Source organism: Mobula hypostoma, chromosome 21 (assembly GCF_963921235.1).
Source record: "Mobula hypostoma chromosome 21, sMobHyp1.1, whole genome shotgun sequence".
Taxonomy (NCBI): domain Eukaryota; kingdom Metazoa; phylum Chordata; class Chondrichthyes; order Myliobatiformes; family Myliobatidae; genus Mobula; species Mobula hypostoma.
The window spans coordinates 115,892-140,235 of record NC_086117.1 but is presented as its reverse complement, the minus strand read 5'-3'; the positions used below and the strand labels follow the sequence as shown (position 1 = coordinate 140,235).

Here is a 24,344-nt window from a genome sequence, read left to right as displayed (position 1 = left end):
GATGGTTCTAAGCTGTACTTGTCAGGCAAGTGATGATTACTTCATCCTGCACCTGAATTATGTGCTGGAGGAGTGAGAAGTATTTGGGAGTCAGTATCTGTAGAATATCCGTGCCTCTGGCCTGCTCATGTAGCTACAGTGTTCTTACATCTGATCCATTTGAGTCAAAGGACAAGTACTCCCAGGATGTTGATGGTGGGGAACCTGGCTGTAGTAACGCCATTGAATGTTGGGAGTTGAAGTTTAGTCTCTCTCTTTGGGGACTGATGTTATTGGGAACTGGTATAACATAAATAATTTCTTGCCTTTTATTGGTTCATGACTCACAGTTTTCTAGGTCGTACTGCATGCACACATACCCTGCTTCATTTTTGGAGGGAATCCTTCACTATCATCTTCTGATAAAGGGAAATGATTATCTTGGTCTAGGGTACCCTCAATAATAAGTATACCGTTTTGGATACTGTTGTCGGGGATGACCTCCCGGGGAAATGTTACAAATTCCAGGGTTTATGATGCAGAAGAGAAAGAGGGTGCAGTGGGGGAGCAGTTGTGATAGGGGACTTTGTGGCAAAGTTTGCGGATAATACAAAGATAGATGGAGGGGTAGGTAGTGCTGAGGAAGCAATGCGATTCCAGTAGGACTTAGACAAATTGGAAGAATGGGCAAAAAAGTGGCAGGTGGAATACAGTGTTGGGAAAAGTACGGTAATGCATTTTGGTAAAAGGAACAATAGTTCAGTCTATTATCTAAATGGGGAGAAGGTTCAAACATCAGAGGTGCAGAGGGACTTAGGAATCCTTGTGCAATACTCCAGAAGGTTAATTTATAGTTTGAATCTGTGGTAAAGAAGGCAAATGCAATGTTGGCATTTATTTCAAGGGGAATAGAAGATAAAAGCAAAGAGATAATGCAGAGGCTTTATAAGACACTAGTCAGGTGACACTTGGAGTATTGTCAACAGTTTTGGGCCCCATATCTCAGAAAGGATATTTTGTTATTGGAGAGAGTCCACAAGGTTGATTCCGGGAATAAATGTTTCCCGTGGTGGCGATATCCAGAACCAGAGGGCACAGCCTCAAAGTTGAGGGGCAACCTTTTAGAACAGGGGTAAGGAGGAATTTTATTTTAGCCAGAGCTAGGGAGTAGTGAATCTGTGGAATGCTCTGCCACAGACTGCAGTGGAAGTCAAGTCTGTGGGTATATTTAAAGCAGAAGTTGATAGTTTCTTGATTGGTTGGAGCATCAGAGAATATGGCAAGAAGGCAGGTGTATGGGGTTGAGTGAAATCCGGGATCAGCCATGATGGAGCATGATGTGCTGAATGGCCTAATTCTGCTCCTGTGTCTTCTGGTCTTATGGGACTGAGTAGTCAGAGGAACAGACAGGAGATTCTGTGGATGTGAACAGGACACATGCATGGTATGTTGCCTCCCAGGTGCCACCCTCAGGGACGTCTTGGATTGCATCCACAACATTTTGGAGGGGGAGGGAGAGGGAGGGCAGTCAGATGTCGCTACATATTAGTACCAATGACATAGAAAGGAAAAACAAAGAGGTCCTGAAGAGAGAATTTAGAAAGCGAGCAGAAATACTGATTGTGGATGATTAGCCATGATCACAGTGAATGGCAGTGCTGGCTCGAAGGGCCGAATGGCCTACTCCTGCACCTATTGTCTATTGTCTGTTGTCTAAAGCTGAGAAGCAGAACCTCCAGGGTAGTAATTTCTGGATTGCTACTTGTGCTGTGCACCAGTGAGAGTAGAGATAGGATGATTTGGCTGAGAAGCTGGTGCGGGGGGAGGTGGGGCAGGGCTTCAGGTTCTTGGATCATTGGGATATCTTTTTGGGGGAAGTATGACCTGTACAAAAGGGGCGGGTTGCACCTGAAACTGAAGGGGGCTAATTTTCTCATTGTAAAAACTCAGCAGGCCAGGCAGCATCTATGGAAAAAGTACTGTCAATGTTTCGGGCTGAAACCCTTTGGCAGGACTGGAGGAGAAAAGCTGAGGTGGGGAGGGGAGGAGAGGAGAGAAGACCTCCAGGTGATAGGTGAAACATGGAGGGGGAGGGATGAAGTAAAAAGCTGAGAAGTTGATTGGTGAGATGAGGTGAGAGAGGGAAAAGGGGATGTAAAATGGGGGGGGGGGCGGGGTTGTTGAGGGGCATTACCAGAAGTTTGAGAAATCGATGTTCATGCCATCAGGTCAGAGGCTACCCAAACAGAATATAAGGTGTTGTTCCTCCAACCTAAGCGTGGCCTCATCACGACAGGGGAAGAGGCCATGGATGGCCATATTGGAGTAGGAAGTCTTCTCACTTTTAAAACCTTCCCACTTGCTCGAAATCTCATTGCCTGCAAACAACCTTTTCCAATCAACATTTGTAATTTCCTGTTGAATATCATCAAAGTTTACCCCCTAATTTAGAACTTTTAACTTGTGGACCTGCTCTCTCAATTTCCATAACTAATTTAAAACTAATAGAACTATGGTCATTGATCCCCAGTGCTCTCCACTATTGCCTCAGTCCACTTGCCCTGTTCTATTTCCCAAACTTGCCCTATCTCCAGTAGGGCTGTCAATATATTGCCTGAGGAAACTTTCCTGAACACACTTAATAAATTCCAAGCTCTTTCTAAGCCCTTTGCACTTAGAGCACTCCCAATCTAGGTTAGGAAAATTTAAATCCTCTACAAAGACAACTCTATTATTCTGCATGTAACATGTTGGACAGTAATACAGTTATCATGTTAGAAGGTGCCAAATTTATTCCATATTTATTGAACTATTGCCATGATTCTTAGCAGCAGGTACAGCAAGTTCATACCACTATGATTTTGTTGCTAAGCTTATTGACAAGGAGTGACATCAGATGTGAGATAAATTTCTTCATTCATTTTTATGCATGCGCATATCTGCACCTAGAAGCTCAAAGGCGTCATGGGTTCTTATCCATTGTTTTAATTAATTTGAAACTCATTAAAAGTGAATCATAGTATTACACTCTCCTGGCTTATTTCATATCCCCGGGAAATTCATATTGGCACTAATGAATGAGAGCTATTCTTGTTTCATTTCCTGATATGATATGAATGTGAAGGCTGCCAAGTCATCTTCATTCTCTAGCCAGTAATCTTTCATGGATAACTAGATTCTACTGCTGTGTGGCTAGACCTGGGACACCTGTCCAGGACGATAACTAGCTGCTTTCACCTTCAAGCCTCACTGATCTCTGGAGACTTAGCCAGAGTCGTGGACTGCCTCTCCTGTCTTCTCCTTCATTGTTTCTGGCTGTGTTTGACATTTCCTTTCTTAAATTAATGTTAATACACTCACAATTGCTTGTTGCTGTCACTTACAGTAAGTGGATACTTAAATTCCTTTGGATTGATGGTGATAGTTTCATGAAGGATATACAGTACTGTGCAATAAGTTCTAGGCACATATATAGCTAGGGTGTCTAAGACTTTTGCCCAGTACTGTATGTGTACACTTGCACTCCGTTGTTAGTGGTATTTTCTCTTTCTTCCCCTCTTTTCCAAAAGGTTGGATTTTGATTACTTCACTTTGGTATACTAGAATTTCAGGACACAAAAGTTATCTGATTTTCTGCATTAGGGTCATAGAAACTTACAGCATAGAAGGAGGCTATTTGGCCCATATAATCATACTGGAAAAAGGTGAGAACTGGTTTTGCAGATGTTAGAAGCAATGTGTAGCTATCTTCTTTCTTCTTAACCCCATCACCCCTATTTACAAATTACAATAGTGTGTAGTGTGTGTCAGCCCAATTAATTACAAATTTTTAACAATTTTTCTGTGGAATATGAAAATATTACAGCACTTGCATGCAACATTCTGATTAAAATAACTGGATATCAAGCAAAGTGCTGAGGTTTCTTTTGTTGTTAGGTTCATTCTAGAAAATCGTGTAGCTTGTGAAATCGCATTGTACTATGTTCTGCACATCACAAAACAGAGGAATAAGAATGCTATTCTCCGGTTACTGCCTTCATTGGGTGAGTATCTGCGCTGACAAAAAGGCAATTATTTTGCGACAATTCCTGCCAGCTCTGCAATAAAGTTGATAGATAAAGTAATGTTTGATCTTGTGCTTCTGTGCTGTAATGTCTCAGAGGCATGAATATAGGAACATAAGTTAAAATTCCACTGTGACCATATGGATTTTCCCAAGGTACACCGGTTTCCTCCCACATGCAAGATAAATGGGTGATTGTCAGGAGAGGGAAGGGAGAATGTCAGATTGTAGAGAGCATCCCTGTGGCCATCCTCTTCGCAATAAGTACTTCATTTTGAGTACTATTTGGTGGGGGGAGGCTACCTGTGGGAAGCAACAATGGCACAGAATCTGTCCCTGTGGCTCAGAAGGGTAGGGAACTGAAGAGGAGGGCAGCAGTAATAGGGGACTCTATAGTTAGGGGGACAGATAGGTGATTCTTTGGGCACAAAAAGGAAACACAGATGGTAGCTTGCCTATCGGGTGCCAGGGTCTGCGATGTCTCTATATGTGTCCATATTATCCTGAAGAGGGAAAGTGACCAGCCAGAAGTCATGGTACATACTGCTACCAATATGATAGATAAAAAAAGGGTGTAAGTCCTGAAAAAAAGAATACAGGAAGTTAGGAAGGGAGTTGAGAAGCAGGACCTCAAGGGTAGTAATCTCGGGGTTGCTGCCTGTGCCATGCGACAATGAGGATAGGAATAGAAAGAGGTGGCAGATAAATGTATGCCTGAAGAATTGGAGCAGGGGGCAGATATGACCTTTACAAAAGGGATGGGTTGCACTTGAATGTGACAGGGACCAATATTCTTGGAGGCAGGTTTACTAGAGTTGTTGGGAGTGCTTTAAACTAATATGGCAGGGGGCGGAAACCAGGATGATAGAGCTGGAGGATGAGCCACCAGGTTTACAAGTAGATGATGGATGTAACATGAATGAAGAGAAGGACAAGCCAATGATTGACAAATGCAGACAGAGCAAAGAGTTAAATTATACCACAGATTCAAAATTCAAAAGGGCAAAGAATGTGGGACTGAAGGTCCTGTATTTAAATGTGCATAGCATTCGGAATAAGGTGGACAAATTATTACAGATTCATCAATATGACATTGTGGGCAACACAGAGTCATGGCTGAAAGAAGGCCATAGATGGAAGCTATGGAACATCACAGGATACACTTTGTATCGGAAGGACAACCAGGAGGCAGAGGTGGTGGTGTGGTCTACTGATAAAAGATGGAATTACATCTTTAGAAAGAGGTGACATCAGGTCAGTGAACGTTGAATCTTTGTGGGTGGAGTTAGGTAGTAGTGAGTGGAGTTTAAAAAAACCCACTATGGGTACTATCTCCAAATAGTAGCCAAGATGTGGGGTTGAGATTGCAACGGGAGCTGGAAAAGGCATGTAATAAAGATAATGACACAATTGTAATGTATACAAGTGGATTAGGAAAATCAGGTTGGTGTCGGTTCGCAAGAGAGGAAATTTGTTGAATGCCTATAAGATGGCTCTTTAAAGTGGTTGTGCTTGAGCCTATTCAGGGGAAAAGCTATCTTAGAGTGGATGTTGTGTAATAACCCAGATCTTATTAGGGAGCTTAATGTAAAGGAACCCTTAGGAGACGGGGATCATAATATGATTGAATTCATACTACAATTTGAGAGGAAAAAGCATAAGTCACATGTATCAGTATCATGATGGAATAAAGGGGATTACAGAGGCATGAGAGAGGAGCTTGCCCAGTTGGATTAGAGGAAGATACCGGCAAGGATGATAGCAGAGCAGAGAAGGCTGAAGTTTTTGGGAATAGTTCACAAGGCGCCGTATAGATATGTCCCACAATGGAGGGAATTATTAGGTTTATAAAAGATGTCGATTGACAGAAATGGACTAAGTGTTTATATCGAGTGAGGGACACCTGGAATGCCCACCTCTGCCAGGGTGGCAGTGGAGGCAAATATGATAGAGGCATTTAAGAGGTTCTTTGATCAGCTCATGTGTATGCAAAGGATCGTGGGACATTGCATATACAAAAGGGATTATTAGGCATTTAGTTACTGGATTAATTAGTTCACAATGTCACAGGCCGAAGAGTCTGTTCCTGTACTATACTGTTCTAAATCCTATTTATCTTACCCGTCAGGTCACCGCTCAACCTCCATTGCTCTAAAGGAAACAATCCACATTTGTCCAATCTCTCTTTAATGCTGAACCACAAACAGCAGAGGTCCCAGTACTGATCCTTGCAAACACTATGAGACATAGGGTTCCAGTCAGAATAACACCCTTCCAAGCATTACCCTCTAACTGCTATGGCCAAGCCGTTTTGGAACATGGAATAGTACACCATAGGAGCAAGCCTTTTGGCCCACAATGTTGAGCTCAGCTCATTACATTAGTTATAACATACCCATTAAACTAATCCCTTCAGTTTATACAGTTCCCGTATCCTTACAATTCCTGCACATTCATGTTAGAAACATAGAAAACCTACAGCACAATACAGGCCCTTCGGCCCACAAAGTTGTGCCGAACATGTCCCTACCTTGGAAATTACTAGGCTTCCCCATAGCCCTCTATCTTTCTAAGCTCCATGTACCTATCCAAAAGTCTCTTAAAAGACTCTATCATATCTGCCTCCACCACCATTGCCAGCAGCCCATTCCACGCACTCACCACTCTCTGCGTAAAAAAACTTAGCCCGACATCTCCTCTGTACCTTCTCCCCAGCACCTTAAACCTGTACACACGAGGAAATCTGCAGATTCTGGAATTTCAAGCAACACACGTAAAAATTGCTGGTGAATGCAGCAGGCCAGGCAGCATCTATAGGAAGAGGTACAGTCAACATTTCGGGCCAAGACCCTTTGTCAGGATTAACTGAAAGAAGAGATAGTAAGAGATTTGAAAGGGGGAGGGGGAGATCCGAAATGATAGGAAAAGACAGGAGGGGGAGGGATGAAGCTAAGAGCTGGAAAGTTGATTGGCAAAAGGGATATGAGAGGATCATGGTACGGGAGGCCTAGGGAGAAAGAAAGGGGGAGGGAGGAATCCTAGAGGATGGATTAGGGGTATAGTGAGAGGGACAGAGGGAGAGAAAGAGAGAGGAAAAAAATATATATATAATAATAATAAATAAATAACGGATGGGGTACGAAGGGTAGGTGGGGCATTAATGGAAGTCAGAGAAGTCAATGTTTATGCCATCAGGTTGGAGGCTACCCAGACGGAATATACAGTGTTCCTCCAACCTGAGTGTGGTTTCATCTTGACAGTAGAGGAGGCCGTGGATAGACATGTCAGAATGGGAATGGGACGTGGAATTAAAATGTATGGCCAATGGGAGATCCTGCTTTCTCTGGCTGACAGAGCGTAGGTGTCCAGCGAAATGGTCTCCCAGTCTGTGTCGGGTCTCGCCAATATATAGAAGGCCACATCGGGAGCACCGGACGCAGCATATTACCCCAGCCGACTCACAGGTGAAGTGTTGCCTCACCTGGAAGGACTGTCTGGGGCCCTGAATGGTGGTAAGGGAGGAAGTGTAAGGGCATGTGTAGTACTTGTTCCGCTTACAAGGATAAGTGCCGGGAGGGAGATCAGTGGGGAGGGCTGGGGGGGATGAATGGACAAGGGAGTCGCGTAGGGAGTGATCCCTGCGGAAAGCAGAGAGCGGTGGGGAGGGAAAGATGTGCTTAGTGGTGGGATCCCTTTGGAGGTGGCGGAAGTTATGGAGAATTTTATGTTGGACCTGGAGGCTGGTGGGGTGGTAGGTGAGGACAAGGGGAACCCTATTCCTAGCGGGGTGGCGGGAGGATGGGGTGAGAGCAGATGTGCATGAAATGGGAGAAATGCATTTTGAGAGCAGAGTTGATGGTTGAGGAAGGGAAGCCCCTTTCTTTAAAAAAGGAGGACATCTCCTTCGTCCTGGAATGAAAAGTCTCATCCTGAGAGCAGATGCAGCGGAGACGGAGGAATTGCGAGAAGGGGATGGCATTTTTGCGAGAGACAGAGTGAGAAGAGGAATAGTCCAGGTAGCTGTGAGATTCCGTAGGCTTACAGTAGACATCAGTAGATAAGCTGTCTGCAGAGATAGAGACAGAAAGGGAGGGAGGTGTCAGAAATGGACCAGGTAAACTTGAGGGCAGGGTAAAAATTGGAGGCAAAGTTAATAAAATCAACGAGCTCAGCATGCATGCAGGAAGTAGCGCCAATGCAGTCGTCGATGTAGCACAGGAAAAGTGGGAGACAGATACCAGTATAGGCTTGGAACATAGATTGTTCCACAAAGCCAACAAAAAGGCAGGCATAGCTGGGACCCATATGGGTGCCCATGGCTACACCTTTAGTTTGGAGGAAGTGGGAGGAGGCAAAGGAGAGATTATTAAGAGTAAGGACTAATTCCGGTATACGGAGCAAAGCATCCTTCCTGTAGTGAGGCGACCAGAACTGAGTACAGTACTCCAAGTGGGGTCTGACTCATGAACACCCCTATTGTGTTTGCCTTCACTAGCATCCTGGGCAGCACGTTCCAGGCCCCACCATTCTAAAAATACTTGCCTTGAACTAACTCCCCTCCCCCCCATCTTAAATACATGTCCCTCTGGCATTAGATATTTCACCTGTCTGTCTATGCCTCTCATAATCCTAGAAAGCTTTTATGAGATCTCCCCTCAGCCTTTACTGTTACAGAGAAAACAACCCAAGCTTATCCAATCTTTCCTCACAGTAATTTTGAATCCAATCTACCAGGTCACCATAGATACCATATACATAAATATTTTGGGACCTTATCGAATGTTTTTGTGAAGTTCATGCAGACAATATCCACTGTCCTACCCTCATCAATCATCTTCCTCAATTCCTCAAAAATATTATATTGAGTTTATGAGGAAGGTCCTCCACTACACAAAGCTGTGCTGACTATACCTGAGTACATGATTTTCCAAATATCAGTAAATCCCGTCCCTAAAAAATCTTCAGCGATTTTCCTACCACTGATATAAGGTTCAGCAGCCTATAATTTACTGGATTATTCCAATTTCTCTTCTTGAACAAAAGAACATTAATGGATATTCTTCAGAAATCTGGATCATTACATGTGGCTGAAGCGGATACAAAGATCTTTGTCAAGGCTCCAGCAGTCCCGCTCTTGCCTGCCCCAATCCTTTGAGATAGATCTGCTAGCCCTGGGGTCTATAGCCTTAATGTTTTTCAGAAAACCCAATGCCACCACATTAGTAATATCAACATGGTCTTCCTCATGACCTTGATCTCACTTTTTCCTTTGTGAAATTCATTTAAGATATTAGAATTTGTTTTTATGTAACTGTTGAGGCAGTATTTCTAATCAGCATTTGGGGTATATCCTTCTTACTGAAATTGTAAATACATTTTAAAAATTAATTGAGACTAGCTGCTTAAATGTTCTTTGTATTTCATTGCAGTGGAAACCTACAATGGCATGGCATTTAGCGACATTTTCTTACACCTATTCACCAGCCATTTAACTCTGTTGACAGAGGAATTTACTGAAGAGGACTTCTGCACTGCTCTTTTTGATGGCTTCATCCTTGCAACTTTCTCCAGGTAAAACAAAATGAAAAATGTGAATCAAAGAATATTTTCTAACAAGATCTGCAGTTACGGAACAATTACTGCAGCTCAGGTTGAAGTTTTGTAAAATTGAAGTTAAAAGTAGTTTGTGTGGAGTATAACATAAATGATCTTTGTCTAGAATCTTCCTATATGTAATTGAAGGTGATTGTCTCTTTGGAGTTTATGGGATTCATTACCTAACCGAATTATGAAAGTACTTTCATTTGTAAAATAAAGGGTTAGGGTGTCAGGTGTTGTGAGTAAAATTCTCTCCACTCCCTGGTGGCAGAGTCACAATAAGAAAAATGATTGAGATCTTTGGAGGGTAATCTTAGCCTGGTGCATTCCTGCAGGATTTCCTGAGAGCTGTGTCCTCAGTTCAGTGTAACATGTCTTATCCGGCTAAGACCAAAGGGTTTTGGTCTGAAACATTGACTGTTGCTCTCCATTGATGTTGCCTGAGCTGCTGAGTTCCTCCAGTATTTTGTATGTTTCTCTGGATTTCCAGCAGTTCTTAGAACATAGAAATTTACAGCACATTACAGGCCCTTCGGTTGATCCACAATATTGTGCCAACCATGTAACCTACTCTAGAGACTGCCTAGAATTTCCCTAACGCCGGGATCCCCAGCCTTTTGAGCACCGCGGACTGGTTTAATATTGACGATATTCTTGTGGACCGGCCTACGGGGTGTGGGGGGCTGTTCAAGTTCAACAGTGTGTGACAGGGAATGAGAAAAGGTGCAGCTGACTCATATCGTTTCATACCACCAAATCATATCGTTTCCTCGCGGCCCGGTAGCATATGCTCGTGGCCCGGTGGTTGGGGGACCACTGCCCTAGCACATAGCCCTCTCTTTTTCTAAGCTCCATGTACCTATCTATGAGGCTCTTAAAATACCCTATTGTATCCGCTTCCACCACTGCTGCTGGCAGTGCATTAAACACACCCACCACTCTCCTCTGTGTGAAAAACTTACCCCTGACAACCCTTTGGTACCTATTTCCAAGCACCTTAAAATTATGCTGCCTCGTGTTAGCCATCTCATCCCTGGGAAAAAGCCTCTGGCTATCCACACGATCAATGCCTCTCATCATCTTATACACCTCTATCAGGTCACCTCTCATCCTCTGCCGCTCCAAGGAGAAAAGGCCAAGTCACTCAACCTATTCTCATAAGGCAACATCCTTGTAAATCTCCTCTGCACTCTCTCTATAGTATCCATCTTGTGTTTATATCCTTGGTCCAATATTGTTAAGTTCTTCCATGAAAGATCTCTTTTCTCCCATATGGTCGAAGTTGGGATTTTCAGTAACTTTATGATCCTCAATTTTATTTTCTTAATGTCCTTAACAGGGTTGACAGTGAGCAAATGAGTAATTAAATTATTGTGACAGAAAATTAATACTCATCCAAGCATCAATTTGTCTGTTTGAAACTTGGATGAGTATTGATTTGTGCACAATAGGTGGACAGGCCAAATAGAGAGGGGAGAGGTCAAACAGAGAGGAGAGAGGTCAAACTGGATCTAGTACTACACAAGAAGAAAAATGGTTGAGATCAGGTGACAGATCTCTAGGTGAGTGAACAATTTAGAGACTGTGACCACAACTAGCCTTAGATAGGAGTGAGTCGACAGTATGACAAAGCACTTCATTGGGGGAAAATAATTAATTGTACTATTAGGCAGGAACTTGGGAGTGTAAATTGGGAATAGACGTTCTCAGGAAAATGTAGAGGCACAGGCATCAATCCAGAAATTACTACCCTGGAGAAATTACTATCCTGCTTCTCAGTTATCTGCCTAGCTATCTATTTCAGGACCTCTTTGCTTTTCCTTTCTGTGCCATTGCTGCTGGATAATGGAAAAAGGAAGCATAATTAAGGAAGCAAATATCAGACAGAGCTCTTCGGAATGAAAAGGTAGCCAGGAAGGAGCTTTAGAAGGGACCTACGAGAGGTAGAAGGGGACATAAGACTGCCTTGGTGAGTAGGATTAAGGAAAACCTCAAGCCATTCTACACATAGTAAAGAACAGGAGGATGACAAGAATGAGGGTAGGACTAGGTTGGGATAAAAGTAGAAACGTGCCTGGTGTTGAAAGAGGCAGGGAGGTTCTTAATACCTTGCCTCACTATTCACCAGTAGAGAGGGACCTTGATGATCAATGTGAAGTCTGTGCAGAACAGGCTAATATGCTGAAACATGTCGAGGTTAAGAAAGAGGATGTGCTGAAACTTTTGAAAAACTCTAGACTAAATAAATCTATGAAAAGCAAAGGAAAAAACTATTGCACAGTTGACAATGATCTGTGCTTCCTAAGTGGCCACAGGAGTTTTACCAGAACATTGGAGGATGGCAAATGTTATTCCATTGTCCTAGAAAGGAGAATTATGTCGGTGGTGGGAAAACTATTGGATAGGATTCTGAGAGATAGGACTTAACGATATTTACAAAGCATGAAACCAAAGGGGACCGATATCCTTGTGGGCAGATTTTAAACTTATTAGGCATAAGAGTGAGAACCAGATTGATAGGGTGCTGAGGATGGGGCAGTAGGTATATAACTAGATGTAGTGAGACAGTAAGAAGGGACAGGCAATTGATAGGGCAAATTGCAGTCAGTGAGTTGAGTTCAAGTGTACCATGGGGACAAAATAGACAAGGGGGATGAATACAGAACTGAAGATGTTATATTTGAATACATGCAGTATACAGAATAAGGTAGATGATATTGTAACACAATTAGAGATTTGCAGGTATGATGTTGATACATCACTGAGTTGTGGCTGAAACGTAGTTTGGAGCTTAACATCCAAGGGTACACATTATATTCAAAGCAACACACATCAAAGTTGCTAGTGAAATCAGCAGGCCAGGCAGCATCTCTAGGAAGAGGTACAGTCGACGTTTCGGGCCGAGACCCTTCGTCAGGACTAACTGAAGGAAGAGCTAGTAAGAAATTTGAAAGTGGGAGGGGGAGGGGGAGATCCAAAATGATAGGAATAGACAGGAGGGGGAGGGATGGAGCCAAGAGCTGGACAGGTGATTGGCAAAAGGGATATGAGAGGATCATGGGACAGGAGGCCCAGGGAGAAGGAAAAGGGGGAGGGGGGGAAAAACCCAGAGGATGGGCAAGGGGTATAGTCAGAGGGACAGAGGGAGAAAAAGGAGAGAGAGAGAAAGAATGTGTGTATATAAATAAGTAACAGATGGGGTACGAGGGGGAGGTGGGGCATTAGCGGAAGTTAGAGAAGTCAGTGTTCATGCCATCAGGTTGGAGGCTACCCAGGCGGACTATAAGGTGTTGTTCCTCCAACCTGAGTGTGGCTTCATCCTTACAGTAGAGGAGGCCATGGATAGACATATCAGAATGGGAATGGGATGTGGAATTAAAATGTGTGGCCACTGGGAGATCCTGCTTTCTCTGGCGGACAGAGCGTAGGTGTTCAGCAAAACGATCTCCCAGTCTGCGTCGGGTGTCGCCAATATATAGAAAGCCACATCGGGAGCACCGGACGCAGTATATCAGTATATGAAGTGTCGCCTCACCTGGAAGGACTGTCTGGGGCCCTGAATGGTGGTAAGGGAGGAAGTGTAAGGGCATGTGTAGCACTTGTTCCGCTTACAAGAATAAGTGCCGGAAGGGAGATCAGTGGGGAGGGATGGGGGGGACGAATAGACAAGGGAGTTGCGTAGGGAGCGATCCCTGCGGAAAGCGGGGCGGGGGGAGGGAAAGATGTGCTTAGTGGTGGGATCCCGTTGGACGTGGCGGAAGTTACGGAGAATAATATGTTGGACCCAGAGGCTGGTGGGGTGGTAGGTGAGGACCAGGGGAACCCTATTCCTAGCGGGGTGGCAGGAGGATGAAGTGAGAGCAGACGTGCGTGAAATGGGGGAGATGCGTTTGAGAGCAGAGTTGATGGTGGAGGAAGGGAAGCCCCTTTCTTTAAAAAAGGAGGACATCTCCCTCGTCCTGGAATGAAAAGCCTCATCCTGAGAGCAGATACAGCGGAGACGGAGGAATTGCGAGAATGGGATGGCATTTTTGCAAGAGACAGAGTGAGAAGAGGAATAGTCCAGATAGCTGTGAGAGTCAGTAGGCTTATAGTAGACATCAGTAGATAAGCTGTATCCAGAGATAGAGACAGAAACACCTAGAAAGGGGAGAGAGGTGTCGGAAATGGACCAGGTAAACTTGAGGGCGGGCTGAAAGTTGGAGGCAAAGTTAATGAAGTTAACGAGCTCAGCATGCGTGCAGAAAGCAGCACTAATGCAGTCGTCGATGTAGCGAAGGAAAAGTGGGGGACAGATACCAGTATAGGTTTGGAACATAGATTGTTCCACAAAGCCAACAAAAAGACAGGCATAGCTTGGACCCATAGGGGTGCCCATAGCTACACCTTAAGTTTGGAGGAAATGGGAGGAGCCAAAGGAGAAATTATTAAGAGTAAGGACTAATTCCACTAGCCGGAGCAGGGTGGTGGTAGAGGGGAACTGATTAGGTCTGGAATCCAAAAAGAAGCAGAGAGCTTTGAGACCTTCCTGATGGGGGATGGAAGTATATAGGGATTGGACATCCATGGTGAAAATAAAACGGTGGGGGCCAGGGAACTTAAAATCATCGAAAAGTTTAAGAGCGTGAGAAGTGTCACGAACATAGGTAGGAAGGGATTGAACAAGGGGGGATAAAACCGTGTCGAGGTGTGCAGAAACGAGTTCGGTGGGGCAGGAGCAAGCTGAGACAATAGGTCTGCCAGGACGGGCAGGTTTGTGGATCTTGGGTAGGAGGCAGAAATGGGAAGTGCGAGGTGTGGGAACTATAAGGTTGGTAGCAGTGAATGGGAGATCCCCTGAGCGGATGAAGTCAGTGATGGTGTGGGAGACAATGGACTGGTGCTCTTTAGTGGGGTCACGAAGCTTTCTGCACACATGCTAAGCTTGTTGACTTCATTAACTTTGCCTCCAACTTTCACCCTGCCCTCAAGTTTACCTGGTCCATTTCCGACACCTCCCTCCCCTTTCTAGATCTTTCTGTCTCTATCTCTGGAGACAGCTTATCTACTGATGTCTACGATAAGCCTACTGACTCTCACAGCTATCTGGACTATTCCTCTTCTCACCCTGTCTCTTGCAAAAACGCCATCCCCTTCTCGCAATTCCTCCGTCTCCGCCGCATCTGCTCTCAGGATGAGGCTTTTCATTCCAGGACGAGGGAGATGTCCTCCTTTTTTAAAGAAAGGGGCTTCCCTTCCTCCACCATCAACTCTGCTCTCAAATGCATCTCCCCTACTTCACGCACATCTGCTCTTACTCCATCCTCCCGCCACACCACTAGGAATAGGGTTCCCCTGATCCACACCTACCACCCCACCAGCCTCCGGGTCCAACATATTATTCTCCGTAACTTCCGCCACCTCCAACGGGATCCCACCACTAAGCACATCTTTCCCAACCACCCCCCCGCTTTCCGCAGGGATCGCTCCCTACGCGACTCCCTTGTCTATTCATCCCCCCATCCCTCCCCACTGATCTCCCTCCTGGCACTTATCCTTGTAAGCGGAACAAGTACTACACATGCCCTTACACTTCCTCCCTCACCACCATTCAGGGCCCCAGACAGTCCTTCCAGGTGAGGCAACACTTCACCTGTGAGTCGGCTGGGGTAATATACTGCGTCCGGTGCTCCCGATGTTGCCTCCTATATATTGGCGAGACCCGATGCAGACTGGGAGGTCGTTTTGCTGAACACCTACGCTCTGTCCGCCAGAGAAAGCAGGATCGCCCAGTGGCCACACATTTTAATTCCACATCCCATTCCCATTCTGATATGTCTATCCACGGCCTCCTCTACTGTAAAGATGAAGCCACACTCAGGTTGGAGGAACAACACCTTGTATTCTGTCTAGGTAGCCTCCAACCTGATGGCATGAACATCGACTTCTCTAACTTCCACTAATGCCCCACCTCCCCCTCGTACCCCATCCGTTATTTATTTATATACACACATTCTTTCTCTCTCTCTCTCTCCTTTTTCTCCCTCTGTCCCTCTGACTATACCCCTTCCCCATCCTCTGGTTTTTTTCCCCCCCCCCGCCCCTTTTCCTTCTCCCTAGGCCTCCTGTCCCATGATCCTCTCATATCCCTTTTAGAACATAGAACATAGATTAGTACAGGACAGTACAGGCTCTTTGGCCCACAATGTTGTGCCGATCCTCAAACCCTGCCTCCCATATAAGCCCCCATCTTAGATTCCTCCATATACCTGTCTAGTAGTCTCTTAAACTTCACTAGTGTATCTGCCTCCACCACTGACTCAGGCAGTGCATTCCACGCACCAACCACTCTCTGAGTAAAAAACCTTCCTCTAGTACCCCCCTTGAACTTCCCACCCCTGACCTGAAAGCCATGTCCTCTTGTATTGAGCAGTGGTGCCCTGGGGAAGAGGCACTGGCTGTCCACTGTATCTATTCCTCTTATTATCTTGTACACCTGTATCATGTCTCCTCTCATCCTCCTTCTCTCCAAAGAGTAAAGCCCTAGCTCCCTTAATCTCTGATCATAAGGCATACTTTCTAAACCAGGCAGCATCCTGGTAAATCTCCTCTGTACCCTTTCCAATGGTTCCACATCCTTCCTATAGTGAGGCGACCAGAAATGGACACAGTACTCCAAGTGTGGTCTAACCAGAATTTTATAGAGCTGCATCATTACATTGCGACTCTTAAACTCTATCCCTCGACTTATGAAAGCTAACACCCCATAAGCTTTCTTAACTACCCTATCCACCTATGAGGCAACTTTCAGGGATCTGTGGACATGTACCCCGAGATCCCTCTGCTCCTCCACACTACCAAGTATCCTGCCATTTACTTTGTACTCTGCCTTGGAGTTTGTCCTTCCAAAGTGTACCACCTCACACTTCTCCGGGTTGAACTCCATCTGCCACTTCTCAGCCCACTTCGGCCTCCTATCAATGTCTCTCTGCAATCTTTGACAATCCTCTACACTACCTACAACACCACCAACCTTTGTGTCGTCTGCAAACTTGCTAACCCACCCTTCTACCCTCACATCCAGGTCGTTAATAAAAATCACGAAAAGTAGAGGTCCCAAAACAGATCCTTGTGGGACACCACTAGTCACAATCCTCCAATCTGAATGTACTCCCTCCACCACCACCCTCTGCCTTCTGCAGGCAAGCCAATTCTGAATCCACCTGGTCAAACTTCCCTGGATCCCATGCCTTCTAACTTTCTGAATAAGCCTACCATGTGGAACCTTGTCAAATGCCTTACTAAAATCCATATAGATCACATCCACTGCACTACCCTCATCTATATGCCTGGTCACCTCTTCAAAGAACTCTATCAGGCTTGTTAGACACGATCTGCCCTTCACAAAGCCATGCTGACTGTCCCTGATCAGACCATGATTCTCTAAATGCCTATAGATCCTATCTCTAAGATTCTTTTCCAACAGCTTTCCCACCACAGACATAAGGCTCACTGGTCTATAATTACCCGGACTATCCCTACTACCTTTTTTGAACAAGGGAACAACATTTGCCCCCCTCCAATCCTCCGGTACCATTCCCGTGGACAACGAGGACATAAAGATCCTAGCCAGAGACTCAGCAATCTCTTCTCTCGCCTCGTGGAGCAGCCTGGGGAATATTCCATCAGGCCCCGGGGTCTTATCTGTCCGAATGTATTTTAACAACTCCAACTCCTCCTGTCCCTTAATATCAACATGCTCCAGAACATCAACCTCACTCATATTGTCCTCACCATCATCAAGTTCCCTCTCATTGGTGAATACTGAAGAGAAGTATTCATTGAGGACTTCGCTCACTTCCACAGCCTCCAGGCACATCTTCCCATCTTTATCTCTAATCGGTCCTACCTTCACTCCTGTCATCCTTTTTTTCTTCACATAATTGAAGAATGCCTTGGGGTTTTCATTTACCCTACTCGCCAAGGCCTTCTCATGCCCCCTTCTTGCTCTTCTCAGCCCCGTCTTAAGCTCCTTTCTTGCTTCCCTATATTCCTCAATAGACCCATCTGATCCTTGCTTCCTAAACCTCATGTATGCTGCCGCCTTCCACCTGACTAGATTTTCCACCTCACTTGTCACCCATGGTTCCTTCACCCTACTATTCTTTATCTTCCTCACCGGGACAAATTTATCCCTTACATCCCGCAAGAGATCTCTAAACATCGACCATATGTCCATAGTACATTTCCCTGCAAAAACATCATCCCAATTCACACCCGCAAGTTCTAGCCTTATAGCTTCATAATTTGCCTTTCCCCAATTAAAAATTTTTCTGTCCTCTTGGATTCTATCCTTTTCCATGATAATTATAAAGGCCAGGGAGCGGTGGTCACTGTCCCCCAGATGCTCACCCACTGAGAGATCTGTGACCTGACCCAGTTCATTACCTAGTACTAGATCTAGTATGGCATTCCCCCTGGTCGGCCTGTCCACATACTGTGACAGGAATCCATCCTGGACACACTTAACAAATTCTGCCCCATCTAAACCCTTGGAACTAATCAGGTGCCAATCAATATTAGGGAAGTTAAAGTCACCCATGATAACAACCCTGTTATTTTTGCACCTTTCCAAAATCTGCCTCCCAATCTGCTCCTCTGTATCTCTGCTGCTATCAGGGGGCCTATAGAATACTCCCAGCAGAGAGTATTCTTTAACTGCTCCCTTCCTGTTCCTGACTTCCACCCATATTGACTCAAAAGAGGATCCTGCTACATTACCCACCCTTTCTGTAGCTGTAATAGTATCCCTGACCAGTAATGCCACCCCTTCTCCCCTTTTTCCGCCCTCTCTATCCCTTTTAAAGCACTGAAATCCAGGAATATTGAGAATCCATTCCCGCCCTGGTGCCAGCCAAGCCTCTGTAATGGCCACTACATCATAATTCCATGTATGTATCCAAGCTCTCAGTTTATCACCTTTGTTCCTGATGCTTCTTGCATTGAGGTACACACATTTCAGCCCTTCTACCTTACTGTCTTTACACCGTTTGTTCTGCTTCTCTTTCCTCAAAGCCTCTCTGTATGTTAGATCTGGCTTTACTCCATGCACTTCTTTCACTGCTGTATCGCTCTGGGTCCCATCCCCCTCGCAAATTAGTTTAAACCCTCCCGAACCATGCTAGCAAACCTACCTGCAAGGATATTGCTCCCCCTCAAGTTCAGCTGCAACCCATCCAATCTGTACAGGTCCCACCTTCCCCAGAAGAGATCCCAATGATCTAAAAATCTAAAACCCTGCTCCCTGCACCAACTCCTCAGCCACACATTCAACTGCCATCTCCTTCAATTCTTACCATCTCTGTCATGTAGCTCTGGCAGCAATCCTGAGAACGCCACCCTTGAGGTCCTGTTCTTCAGCTTTCTGCCTAATTCCCGAAACTCACACTTCAGGACCTCATCCCTCTTCCTGCCTATGTCGTGGGTCCCAACATGTATCACGACTTCTGGTTGCTTTCCCTCTCATACCAGGATGTCGTGCACCCGGTCAGAGACATCCCGGACCCTGGCAGCCGGGAGGCAACAAACCATGCGGGTGTCCTTCTCACGTCCACAAAATCTCCTGTCTGCACCCCTGACTATAGAGTTTCCAATGACGACAGCTCTCCTCTTCTCTGTCCCACCCTTCTGCACCACAGGGTCAGACTCAGTGCCAGAGGCCCTGCCACCGTGGCTCACACCTGGTCGGTCGTCCCCGCCAACAGTATCCAGGATGGTAAACTTATTATTCAGGGGAATGGCTACAGGGGTGCTCTGCACTACCTGTCTGCTCACCTTCACTTTTCCCCCCTCTGACTGTCACCCAACGACCTGCTTCCAACAGCCTAGGTGTGACTACCTCCCTGTAGCTCTCATCTATGACTGCCTCATTCTCCCTTATGAGTCGAAGGTCATCCAGCTGCTGCTCCTGATTCCTTACACGGTCTTCCAGATCGCCCAGCCGTATGCACTTCTGGCAAATGTGACTGCGGGAGAGGGGCGTTCCCCCAAGGCTGCCACATCTCACATGAGAGGCACATCACCGTCTCATTGTAAAAACTAACTGCGAGCTAGCTTGTCCTCCGCCTCTTCTCGTCGAAGCCTCTCGAGTCAAAGCCTCAAAGCTCCACTCCTTCACTGGCCCACTCATGTACTGGCCGATTTTGCCAATCACCTGTCCAGCTCTTGGCTCCATCTCTCCCCCTCCTGTCTTCTCCTATCATTTTGGATCTCCCCCTCCCCTTCCCACTTTCAAATCTCTTGCTAGCTCTTCCTTCAGTTAGTCCTGACGAAGGGTCTCGGCCCGAAACGTCGACTGTACCTCTTCCTAGAGATGCTGCCTGGCCTGCTGCATTCACCAGCAACTTTGATGTGTTTTACTTGAATTTCTAGCATCTGCGGAATTGCTCGTGTTTATATTGAAAGGACAGGCAGGTTGGCAAGAGGGGGTGACGTGGCTTAGTTTGCAAAACAATGAAATCAAGTCTTTAGAAAGTCGTGACATAGGATTGGAAGACGTAGAATCCTATGGGTAGAGTTAAGAAACTGCAAGGGTAAAAAGACTCAGATGGGAGTTGTATATCGCCTCTGTACTGCAGCCAAAATATGGGATACAAATTGCAATGGGAGATAGAAAAGGCATGTAAAAAAGGAAATGTAGGCAGGTAGATTGGGAAAATCCGGTTGGTACTGGACCCCAAGAGAGAGAATTTGTAGAGTGCCTACAAGATGGGTTTTTAGAACAGTTTGTGGATGAACCCACTAGGGGAAAGGCAATTCTGGATTGGGTGTAGTGTAATGAAGCAAATTTGATTAGGGAGTTTAAGATAAAGGAACCCTTGGGTAGCATGAATGATAGATAGCTTAGAACATAGAATAGTACAGCACAGTACAGGCCCTTCGGCCCACAATGTTGTGCCGACCCTTAAACCCTACCTCCCATATAACCCCTCACCAGGCAATTTGAGAGGGAAGAAATAAAGTCAGATGTGTCAGTATTACATTGGAGTAAAGGGAATTACAGAAGCATGAGAGAGGAGTTGGCCAAAGTTGACTGGAAGGGAACGCTAGCTGGGATGATGGTCGAACAACAGTTGGAGTTTCTGGGGACATCTTGGAAGGCACAAGGTAGATACATCCCAAAGGGAGGATGAGGAAACAAGGGAAGTCAAAGGCAGCATAAAAGCAGAGGACTTAAAATGGAGCAAAAATTAGTGGGAATTTTGAGAATTGGAAAGCTTTTATAAAAACAACAGAAGGCAATTAAAAGGGCATAAAGAGTGAAAAAATGTAATTTGAACATAGAACATAGAAATCTACAGCACATTACAGGCCCCTCATGTAACCTACTCTACAAGCTGCCAAGAATTACCCTACCGTATAGCCGTCTATTTTTCTAAGCTCCATTTACCTATCTATTGTATCTGCCTCCACCACCATCACCGGCTGTGCATTCCATGCACCCACCATTCTCTGTGTGGAAAAACGTACCCCTGATATCCCCTCTTTATCTACTTCCAAGCACCTTAAAACTAGCCATATTAGCCATTTCAGCTGTGGGGAAAAAGCATCTGACTATCCACACGATCAATACCCCTAATCAACTTATATACCTCTATCAGGTTGCCTCACATCCTCCGTTGCTCCAAGGAGAAAAGGCTGAGTTCACTAAACCTGTTCTCATAAGGCATGCTCTCCAATCTAGTCAACATCCTTGTAAATTCCTCTGCACTCTTTCTATAATATCCACAATATAAAGAGAAACTTGCCAGTAATATAAAAGAAGACTACTAAAAGTTTTTTCATATAGATAAAGAGTAACAGGGAGGCGAGAGTGGAAAATGCAAAATGATGCTGGAGAGGTAGTAATGAAGAACAAAGAATGACAGAGGAATTTAATAAGTATTTTGTGTCAATCTTCACTATTGATGACACTAGCAATGTGCCAGAATTTCAAGAGTGTCGGGTCAGAAGGTAGTATAGAAGCTATAACAAAGGAGAAGATGCTTGGGAAGATGAAAGGTATGAAGCTAGATATATCACTTGGACTAGATGGACTACACCCCAGGGCTCTGAAAGAGATTGTGGAGGCATTAGTAATGATCTTTCAAGAAGCAATGTATTCTGACATAGTTCCAGGACTGGAAAATTGCAAGTGTCACTCCACTCTTTAAAAAGGAAGGGAGGCAGAAGAAAGGAAACTATAGGCCAGTTAATCCGACTTCAGTGTTTGAGAAGATGTTGGAGTTGGCCTGCATGCAATCAGTAAGCAGGAACATGATAAGAAGCTACGTTTTCATTTAGGTCTGTGGTTGTAGGTTGAAAGGAGAGCGCTTCACAGCATTTTTCAGAGTTGTACTGCACCCAATCAATTAACAGGATTCATTAGAAAGGGAGAATAAAAATAAGGCAGGGACACATGATGCGTCCATTGTGTAAGTGGCTTTAGCTCATCAAGCTTGGGCGAGGTAAGTATCTGATGTTTCTTTTTCTTCTTTATTCATTATTCTTCGTCTGTTAGGGCACAGATAGTGCAGTGAGAATGGCTCAGAGAACCACATCTGCACCACGTGCACTGAGCGCATCTCCTCAGAGTGTGTTAAGGAACTGGAGCTGCAACTCGATGACCTTCGGTGTATACAGGACACTGAGGATATGATAGATAGGAGCTACAGGGAGGTAGTCACCCTGAGGTTGAAGGAGGCAGGCAACTGGTTGACTTTCCGGAGAAGGAAGGGAAATAGGCAGCTAGTGCAGAGAATCCCCTCAATAATAAGTATACCACTTTGGACACTTGGGGGGTGGGGAGGGAGACTTACCAGGGGGAACTGCCACCGCCAGGTGTCTCTCACTGTGGCTCAGAAGAGAACAGACGTGAAGAGGACTGCATTGGTGATAGGAGATTCCATACAGAGGAGTAGAGATGAGATTTTGTAGGCATGGTAGAGAAACCTGGATGGTATGTTGCCTCCCAGGTGCCAGGGCCAGGGATGTCCCTTCAGGGTTAGTATTGGGATGGCTACTTTTGTTATTGTTTGTCAGTGATTTAGATAATGGAATTGGTGGCTTTGTGGCAAAGTATGCGGCTGATATGAAGATAGGTGGAGGGGTAGGTAGTGCTGAGGAAGCAATGCGATTGCAGCAGGACTTAGACAAATTGGAAGATTGGGCAAAAAATTTGCAGATGGAATACAGTGTTGGAAAATGTATGATAATGCATTTTGGTAAAAGGATCAATAGTGTGGACTATTATCTAAATGGGGAGAAAATTCAAACGTCAGAGGTGCAGATGGACTCATGCAAGACTCCCAGAAGGTTATTTACAGGTTGAATCTGTGGTAAAGAAGGCAAATGCAATGCTGGCATTTATTTCAAGGGGAATAGAATATAAAAGCTAGGTGGTAATGCTGAGTCTTTATAAGACACTAGTCAGGCCATACTGGGAGTATTGTCAACAGTTTTGGGCCCCAAATCTCAGAAAGAATGTGTTGTCATTGGACAGAGTCCAGAGGAGATTCACAAGGATAACATATGAGGAGTGTTTGGCAGCTTTGGGCCTGTACTCACCGGAATTTAGAAGAATGCAGAGGGGAATCTCATTGAAACCTACCGAATGCTGAAAGGACAAAATAGGGTGGATGTGGAGAGGATGTTTCCTATGGTGGAGGTATCTAACTAGAGGGCATGGCCTCAAAATTGAGGAGCAACCCTTTAGAACAGAGGTAAAGAAGAACTTTTTTAGCCAGAGAATAGTAGACCTGTGGAGTGCTCTGCTAGGTATTTAAGGAGGAAGTTGATGGTTTCCTGATCAGTCAGGGTATTAAGGGCAGTGTCTGAGTTTGAGTGGGATCCAGGATCAACCATGATGGAATGGCAGAGCAGACTTGATGTGCTCAATGGCCTAATTCTGCTCCTACATCTTGTGGTCTTTTGGTCTCGGATTGGGTCCATGGAAAGAGTGAACAACCAGAAGTCTTGGTACATGTTGACACCGGTAACATAGGTAGGAAAGATGACGAGATCATGAAGAGAGATTTTAGGGAGCCCAGTAGAAAGCTGAAAAGCAGGACCTCAATAGTAGTAACCTCTGAAATGCTGCCTGTGCACGTGCCAGTAAGGGACTTGCAGCTTGGGGATCGTTTGGACGCTGTGCAGTCTCTGACAGGATTCCGGGAGACAGAGGCAGCTTGCACAAACTTCATGGCGAGAAGATTACGGGATGGCTGCAGGGTTTGAGCCAATGTTTGACTCCATTTTGCTGATTGATGTTTCCATTGTTCACTGATTAAAGCGCTGAGGGAGATTGAAACATAGAGGCGAATGCAGAAGGTGAGTGCCAACTGCCTACCTTTGCAGAGCTGATTGGATTGCTCTGCTATAGAGAGGGAAGACTGCCTTTTGATTGCTGGTGGGATCTGTGACGAAAGAGGGTTACAAAAAGTACACATAGATTAAGATGTTAACTGTCCTGTGCTGGCACCGGTGGGATCAACAGTTGATCTGCCACCTGTCTTCAGGAGAAAGAGAGATAAGGAAGACAATGGAGCAGCATTTGGAAATGTTAATGAAGAGACGGGAGAGTTTAACGGAAGGAGACACGGTCTGAGAGCTGTCAAGATCGGCTCCTTTTTGAACCCTGAACTGTTTGAAGTGTGATGGACAGGCGATACCCCAGCAGGGGGATAAA

The 24,344-nt window shown here is 45.3% G+C and overlaps 1 protein-coding gene across 3 annotated transcripts in view; it reads left to right on the top strand.

Moving 5' to 3' along the window:
* Positions 1 to 24,344, top strand: part of nelfb (negative elongation factor complex member B) — a 124,689-nt gene that overhangs the window by 81,887 nt on the left and 18,458 nt on the right. For 2 of the 3 annotated variants that reach the window (XM_063073242.1, XM_063073240.1), the window contains 2 exons: positions 3,916 to 4,022; positions 9,472 to 9,613. In XM_063073242.1, coding sequence (XP_062929312.1) covers positions 3,916 to 4,022; positions 9,472 to 9,613 — 249 coding nt within the window. The remainder of the gene's footprint in view (positions 1 to 3,915; positions 4,023 to 9,471; positions 9,614 to 24,344) is intronic. The other variant, XM_063073241.1, reaches the window with a different exon arrangement.